The sequence below is a fragment of the Adiantum capillus-veneris genome, chromosome 28 (genome assembly GCF_014529385.1).
Source record: "Adiantum capillus-veneris isolate H3 chromosome 28, ASM1452938v2, whole genome shotgun sequence".
NCBI classification, from domain to species: Eukaryota; Viridiplantae; Streptophyta; class Polypodiopsida; order Polypodiales; family Pteridaceae; genus Adiantum; species Adiantum capillus-veneris.
Genome location: NC_140958.1, coordinates 76,771,408 through 76,779,507, shown reverse-complemented (window position 1 = coordinate 76,779,507; position 8,100 = coordinate 76,771,408). Strand labels below are relative to the sequence as shown.

Sequence of the window (8,100 nt, the reverse complement as noted above, 5' to 3'; positions counted from 1 at the left end):
TATACAAAAAGAGGCAACAACTCACAAGCAAAAAGATAGCCCTTTCCTTACATGACAATCGGAGAAACAACCTACGGGCTGTGAGTTCAAATCCCCCTTTGTCCCTCTAGAGGAACACCTTGTGCTCACCTGGTGTTCAAGTTGCTAGGGCTCTTGCCCTTGAACACTGAGTGAATCATCCTCCTTGGGTGAACCACCCAAGGAGGAGGTTCCTAGCTTGTTGCTAGGAGTTCTCTCCGTTGTTCCCAGTAGATGTGGTGCATCAATTAGGTGGCCATGGTGATGCCTACGCGTGGCTCTTGCCCGACGGTCCGCGGCCCTTGCCTGATCATGTTTCATGGCTAATATTTGGAAGGGTTAAGCACTTCCCCCTGTGGACCCTTTGGGGGGTGGTTTATTATTATTAAAAAAAAAGAGAAGAAAATTTTCCTGCAATGTCTGGAATTTCAGCCTTTTGCCAAAGTGCAAATATTAGCAAAAGATTACCACGTCATTTAAAAGAGAGGCATTTATAATCTACACGCTTCAATTAAGGAAATTAAATACGTTGTGCCATGTGGCACTCAATGACCCAAAAAATCAATCACTTGCAAATTGTTAAGGCCATCATATAAATTGTTGGCAATGACAGTAGAAAAATAAACTATCATTTAAACTTGTGATACCTCGCACTTGTACACAGAAATTTTTAACCAATATAACATTTCAATGCCGGAAAACTGATCTAACTGCAATTTTATCTTTAACAATTAGTGTTGATACTGTGCTCATATCATATAAATTCACATCATTGTGAGAATACATTCCAGTTAGGCATCACTGCCATGAACGAAGCCCAATTCAGAAAACATTACACACTGACAAAACTGTGGCTCTTCATGTTCACCACTTCCTACACGAGCACTGGCTCTCCATAAGCTTACGCACGGAAAGAGTGCCCTTTATGATGCATTAGATAGGGCCCGGTGTAAGAGTGAAACAAAACTCATCCTTCCTTGAGCTAGGAAGTGTTACTTTACATGTAAAGAGGCAGGCCGCCTACTTTGCTGGGATTCAGTGTTCCAAGTATGCAACACACCTATATTTCGAAAAGTCTCATCAATGCCTTAATAATCGAAAGAAAGCTCTCTGTCAAAAAGTGGAGTTAGCTTCATCTCCTATGAGTTCAAGCTTTGCCTAGACATCAGCCTTCAGGAGCCTTGAGCAAACTTGAATAGCCTCACCAACTGTGAGGAAAAACCACTCATGTCCCAACGAATGGACAAAGCCAGCATCATTCAGTTTTTGTATGACACCGGTTCCAGGGTTTGCAAAAGCCAGCTTCGATCAAAAGATAACGTGTTTGGTACAAAATACACTTCAGCAAATCATATTCCGGAACCAAGAAAAGAAAAAATTGGCACTTTACCTGAATCTCTCTTTTCCTTAAAGTTCTCAGCAGATCCTCAAAGGAATGAATACCCGTTGTATCTATGTTTGTGACAGCTGATTTTTTAAAATAAACAACCAATTTTAGTAGGTATAGAGATCCACACCTTTCACAAATATTCAAAGAGAAACTCCAAAGCCTTACGCGACATCTCAATTATAGCATATTGAAGAGGAACTCCATTTTCCTTCTTGATCCTATCCCCTTCTTCATCCAGCCACCTTAGAATTCTGTAATCAAGATTGCCTCAACCCATTACGATATAAACGTAGTAACAAAATAAACTCTTTTTTCGAGCGTCTGGGAACAAACGTAGTAACAAAATAAACTCTTTTTTCGAGCGTCTGGGAACACCTGAAACGGTATTTCCACCCAATTTTTTTACTAAGCTTAAAAATCACACTCCCCCCTTTTGATATGAAAATGCCTTTCATTTCCCTGGGTGTACATATTTTTTTGAATTTATGTTTCTATGCCTCCGCTTTGTATGCCCGTGCTCTAGGTTCACAGCATGCACTAGAAGTGCTATGCATCAATTTCTCGAGAATCTGAAGGCATTTTGTGAGGCTCTGCGTGTGCATCATGTGTTGGTCAACAAGTGAGTAAAAGCATTTGCACAATATAATCAATTTATTTTATTTTATTTTTTAATACAACACCATTCCTAGACCGTTTCGGTTACGGATGAGACTCCAAAACACACGTTTTTCCATTTTTGATTCTGTTTTAAGTGGTGACTACAAATAGAAACAGCAAATATAGCCATCTGGTCAACTCATATGTGAGAAACACAGCTTCTAGCTCAAAGGTTACCATGCTTTACTTTGGCATAGAAATTCTCAGAGTTCTCTAACCAAAAATAGTAATAAAAAAGTAAAATTACCTCTCCCTGATATAATTAGAATTGGAGAAGTAAATAGCTGCATCAATTCGAACAACCATGATACCAGGCATCCTGATTGCATCTGGATACTGCTGTACATTTCTGTAGATACTTGTCCCTGGAATATTTCCCAAGAGAGCTGTATGTGGCCTGGTAACATGTAGAAGAATCTTCGCAACTGAAAGGGCAACCTACACCAAAAACCCATTTATCAAGATGGAACGAATGCTGAGCAACAGAACACTGGCTTCAGCATTCAAAGCCAGCAAGAGTTTTCCTTAAGATGCTGGAAAACTTAATTGCATTTAAGAAGAGACTTCAAAATAGTACCGCTATCAAGAGGCCAATTTCTACAGAAGCAAACAAGACTCCCAGAAAGGCTCCCAAGCATGCAATAAAATCTAGTTTATCCACCTTCCATATCAAGATTGCTGCTTTCACATCAATTAAGCTGATCACAGCATTGATGATGATAGAGGCCAGGATACAATTTGGTGTGTTATGAAACAGGGGGGTTGCAACTGCTAGGACAACCAAGACCATCGCTGACATAACCATATTTGAAACTGGTGTTTGGCAACCAGCATTATAATTGACCGCTGATCGAGAAAAGGATCCTGTTATCAACGCACAGACATTAAAAAGCCTGTAACCGTAAAGAAAGAGAAAACCTTAAGTACAATGATAAGCCAAATGGCAGGTGCATACCAGTGGCAACATAGCAAGATGAGCATGATCCAACGATGTTCATGACTCCAAAGGCGATCATTTCCTTGTTTCCATCAATATGATAATTCTTCATAGATGCAAAAGTTCTTCCTATGGCAATAGCTTCCTTGAAAAAGACAATGGACCTTAATCAAAACATATGAACGAGAGGATTGAAAACACAGCATGATAAAATGTCAGCAACGCTGTAAATTGCATTCATAACCTAACGCGTACAAAGGACTCGATATCCTGAAAAGACTGAGAAATGCCAAAGGAGTGCATACTGTAAGGGCAATAAGGGAGGCCTCAAAGCCCACTACAACAGCATGCTTGAGCACTTCCCCTTGGAAAACTAAACGTCCAACTGATGAGGGATTGATGTGCCCATCAAGTTTTCCAACCTGCAAAGCAGCACATAGTTGAGCACGCAAATAACAGACTTGGGAAGGAGTTGCACTTTGGCCAGAAAAAGAAGAGAATAACCAGTCATACAATGGAAACGCCATGATTATTTGCATGGGTAACCGTAACAAAAGCCGTTGAAAGAATGACTGATGTAAGGGGAGCAATCGCTGGCACCCAGAATAGTTTAGGTTTCCTCTTCCCCTGTTTCCAAAAGGAAGTGACACTCAGAAATTACATCCTTCCATAGTACACAATAACTTGGCATGTCCAAATTAAACTTTCCTCAAAATATTAAAACATTCTAGCACCAGAAAGCTAGTGAACAAGTTGTCTTACAATAAATTTTGCAAGGAGCAAAAAGGCCAAGAAAAATAAACCGATAACAATTGTCTCCCAGCTCCACTGCAAAATTAAGATGTCAAAATTTGCGAAAGAAAACGATACAGAATTTCTACAGCTTAGCTCGACACTTGCTCTACCTCGTTTGTGTGCTCAAAAACAGAGCGCATGACAGAAACAATGTCCGTATTTCTTGTGAAAGAGCCTGTGGCTATACCAAGCAGTCCTTTCACCTGCTGAAGCCCGATGGTGATGGCTGCTCCCGCCATGAAGCCAACAATTGCCGCATGTGAAAGAAAATCAATGATGAAGCCTAATCTGTACAGAAGTATAAATCACGTAAAAGTCTTTCACCAATTGTATACGATTAGTGAGCATTAGTAAGAGAAAGACAAGCTTTGACAGAGGATGTGCATCCAACTTTTCCAACCGACCTTAGCAATCCAAGAGCAGCTTGGAATATTCCAGTGAAAAATGTTGCTGTGAAGATGAGCGCAAGATAGGCTTCTCGATAGGTGGAGCAGTCAGCATTTACAAATGTGGTAGATGTTGTATCGCACTTGGCAGTTGCGCTTGCAGGCAAAGCCAAGTTATCACTTGCTAATGTACCCAAAAGAATGGAAACAACTGCCACAGGCCCAATAGCAATATCTCTGGAGACACCAAAGATGGAGTACACCAAGGGTGGCACAAAGCTCGTATCTGGATACAAAGTGGAGAGAAATTAGAGGTGAGGTCGGGCCATGACGACAAAATCAATTTGTTTATATACTGCCATGCCAATTCTTGTCCCACGGGGGACTTACATAGGCCGAAAATTGGAGGAAGGCCTGCAAGCTTGGAATAGCCAATATCCTGTTCAAAGTCTTACACATAATCAATATCCCAAGATGAAGCTTGATTGCACCATATCTAGTACACAATTCACATTGATGATGCACAGAGATGGAAAAAAGACAACCATTTTACACAACTGGGTGGGTGCCATGTGTGCAATGAAAGAAAGAGCGCAGTGAATTTTGGAACCTGAATGTGTGTGTGTGTGTGTGTGTGTGTGTGTGTGTGTGTGTGTGTGAGAGAGAGAGAGAGAGAGAGAGAGAGAGAGAGAGAGAGAGATTGTGTGCGCATGTGTGTGTGTGTGTAGAGAGAGAGAGAGAGAGAGAGAGAGAGAGAGAGAGAGAGAGAGAGAGAGAGAGAGAGAGAGAGAGAGACCTGTGGAATGGAGAGGCTGCCGATGGTAAGGCCTGCAATGAGGTCGCGCCTGAAGGTAGAGAGATTATAGCCCCGGCCCCAATCGAAGATGGGGAGGAGGTAACGCAGGCCAAGGGAGAGGCGGCGAGAACCTGACTGGCCCTTGAATGGACGCAGGGGGTCGTCGGGAAAGAAGGTTTCTCTCACTGCCAATTCCAAGCCTTGGGCCAGCGTTCCCTTCTGCGGGATGCTCACCCTGTGCACTCCTCCCTCGCCCCCTCCTCCCATTTTCATTCCCCCATGATCGGAATCGCCCTCCCCTGCTGCTGCTGCCGCCTCCGCCGCCGCGGCCTCCTCCACCCTTCTGCTCATGCCCTCTCTCTCTCTCTCTCTCTCTCTCTCTCTCTCTCTGAGAGCAATCAAGCTTCAGCTACTCTCAGAGAAACAGCCACCCCAAACAGCAAAACCAAATAAACAATAGAAAAAAGCACAAGGTGTTATAGAGACAATCCTTGCTCATATCGAGATTCTACACTTTATAAAATGCGGAGGAATTTCATCATATTTATGCAACCACAGTTTGCGGTTCCTGTTTTCTGCTGCGATTGTTATTGTGTTAAATAAATGAGGCGCGACGATGTTTGACGAGGCAGAAGAAGCGGAGAGTATGGACTCTCCCTAATAATTTATAAAGTGGAAGAGTCAATCGCGACAGAAGACAACATGCATACTCTTTTCTTCAACACACCACAGCGCAGCCTCTACGTCACGGGAAGAGGACACCGGGGGCCTGGAGCCCATCACTATATAAATTTGTCAAACTACCCCTCAAATTTCCTGAATTTTCAAAATACCCCCAATATTTTGTCATAAATTCCTATAATGCCCTTCAAAATTTTCAAAAGTCCCAAACTACCCATATTTGTGGGATTAAATTTCTCCTAAGATGAAAAAAATGTGTAACTTTTCATAAGAAGAGCGATTATCTATCGATACAAGATGCTTAAACTAGAATTTGAGTCACTTATGTAAGCTCTAAATTGGTTATGTAGGCTTTGGAGATGTAAGCTATTCCCAAATACTCAATGCCATGCATTTAGCAAAATACAAGGCACAAAGTGAATTGTAAGATAGCCAATGTATTTAGGAAAAGATTTTGCATACTAATATTTCACTAAGACACAGAGGATGCATTTTGTGTCTATATCACTCTCTTCTACTTGCTCACATCTCTACCTCTATCTCGTGTGCAAGATATGATAGTCATGCATGTCATCACTTTATAAAGAGATAGAGAAGGAGAGAGCTTGAGCTCTTGCAAGCACTCATACATACATATGCAACCAAGAGAGCACACATTGGAGATGGAGGCTGAAAGTTACTTCTTCTTTTTCTTCGCTACCAAAATGATGATAAGGTCTAGTAGGAAATACAACATAATAAAAGACTATGTACAACAGTCAATGTGTAGTTGTTGCTATCGAGTGAACTTGCAAGATAAGCGGTCATCACTCTCAGTACGCAAACCATGTTGATGAAGTCTAGCTTTAGTATGACTCACGATGATCCTCATGTCGATGAAGTCCAACTGTAGTATGACTGACGATGATTCTCATGTCCTTAACCTCATGTCAATGATAAATGTATGTGAGAAGTCATCCATGTGTACCATGTGTTGAGGTTGATACCCCAACTCCCCCTCACGCTCAATGCCATCTTTCGGCTCTGAATATGTATGTCCAACTCCGAGTAGCATCCTCTTTCCATGCTACCTAACATACCCCTATACTCAACCTTTGTACTCAACACAGCAATTGTTGGTTGCTTCTTGCTACTCTATGTGATAGTAGCCTCCCAAGCGAGAATATAAACCCATTGGTAGCATGCCAATCATAAAAACTACTAGTTGAATCCACAAAAGTGTAACCATAGAGTTGCGCCTCCATGCTAGCTTCATAAAAAGGTGCATAGACCAATGCAGCACTCATATAGTACAATGTGCACCTCACTGCATCCAAGTGTGGCTTCTTGGGTAGCCGCATAAAATTGGCTCTCAAAATCCAACCATGTAACTCAAGTCTGGTTGTAAGATTATCAAGTAGATCAAGCTTCCACAACCTTCATGTACAAGGTGGCATTCTCAAACACATCAAGCACATTTACTGGCACTTTCAAATTCTGATCCAAGGGCATAGCAATAGGGTTATACTCAACCATACCATGCTTTGACAACATATCCAATGTTTATTGCCATTGTGACAACCAGACACCCTCTTCCATGCATATAATTTCAATGCCAAAAAAGTAACGTAGCTCTCCCAAATCCTTCATGTCAAACCCTTGCTTTAAGAGACTCTTTCCTTGTTGAATTTCACTTTCACGATATGTTGCCATACTTTTTGCTTGTGAAGAACAATTTTCTTGGCCTAGCATGAAACATGATGTACATCACTTTGTGTTTACTTGCATTGTTTGGAAACGTATAAACATGCACATGGTAAGCCCCAATGAGTTTTCATACCACTATATATTCCTTCTAGACCTTGGCAAGAGTTTTCCATGGATTTCATTATAGGCTTTTCTCTCACTTCTTCACATCATGATATGGTATGAACTATAGTTTATGGATTTAGCAAAATGGCATATTTCATTGCATGCAAGACACCACTGACTGCACCACAAGCTATCAAGGTGCTCTTGAATAATGTGACTATTCACCATGGTTTTCCTGATTCGATCATTTGTGATAGAGATTTACATTCTATAAATCACGTTCTGATAGCTCTGTTTACTAAATTAGAATCTAAAGGGGTTTATATTCTTCTTTCCATCCCAAAAGTAATGGTCAAATTGGAGCCACTATTAGCATAATTTTAAACTTCCTTTAGTGTTACATAGTGAACCATCAACAAAATTGGGACGAGCAACTACCATTTTTGCTATTTGCTTCTTATTACAATGTGCATTCTACCATAGAAAAGGCACTTTTTGAAATTGTTTATGGCGACAAGTTGCCCACATCTATTGTCGATCTTGGCCATAAAGTCCTTGAGATTGATAAAATAGCTCAAGACCATAGCCAATCCTTTCTAAAGCGATAGTCTATTGAAAGACATCAAATGCAATACACTAAACAAGTCTA

General features: G+C 41.1%; 1 protein-coding gene across 1 annotated transcript; it reads right to left on the bottom strand.

The window, feature by feature from the left end:
• Positions 1 to 720: 720 nt before the first annotated feature.
• On the bottom strand, positions 721 to 5,602 carry LOC147420712 (sulfate transporter 1.2-like). The gene is made up of 13 exons (XM_086503916.1): positions 4,980 to 5,602; positions 4,574 to 4,622; positions 4,202 to 4,469; positions 3,908 to 4,085; positions 3,765 to 3,830; positions 3,516 to 3,629; positions 3,308 to 3,424; positions 3,021 to 3,147; positions 2,643 to 2,929; positions 2,313 to 2,503; positions 1,574 to 1,659; positions 1,409 to 1,485; positions 721 to 1,320 (listed from the first exon to the last, which is right to left on the bottom strand). Exons 1-13 carry the CDS (start codon positions 5,328 to 5,330, stop codon positions 1,177 to 1,179), a joined length of 2,055 nt encoding a protein of 684 aa, XP_086360042.1. The 5' UTR covers positions 5,331 to 5,602; the 3' UTR covers positions 721 to 1,176.
• Positions 5,603 to 8,100: the final 2,498 nt, after the last annotated feature.

Coding starts and splice junctions, on each gene's coding strand:
- LOC147420712 (XM_086503916.1), bottom strand. CDS start 5,330: ATGAGCAGAAGGGTGGAGGAGGCCGCGGCGGCGGAGGCGGCAGCAGCA. Junction 2,930..3,020: donor ATCTTGCTATGTTGCCACTG/GTATGCACCTGC, acceptor CGTTGATAACAG/GATCCTTTTCTCGATCAGCG. Junction 2,504..2,642: donor AAATTGGCCTCTTGATAGCG/GTACTATTTTGA, acceptor TTTTTGGTGTAG/GTTGCCCTTTCAGTTGCGAA.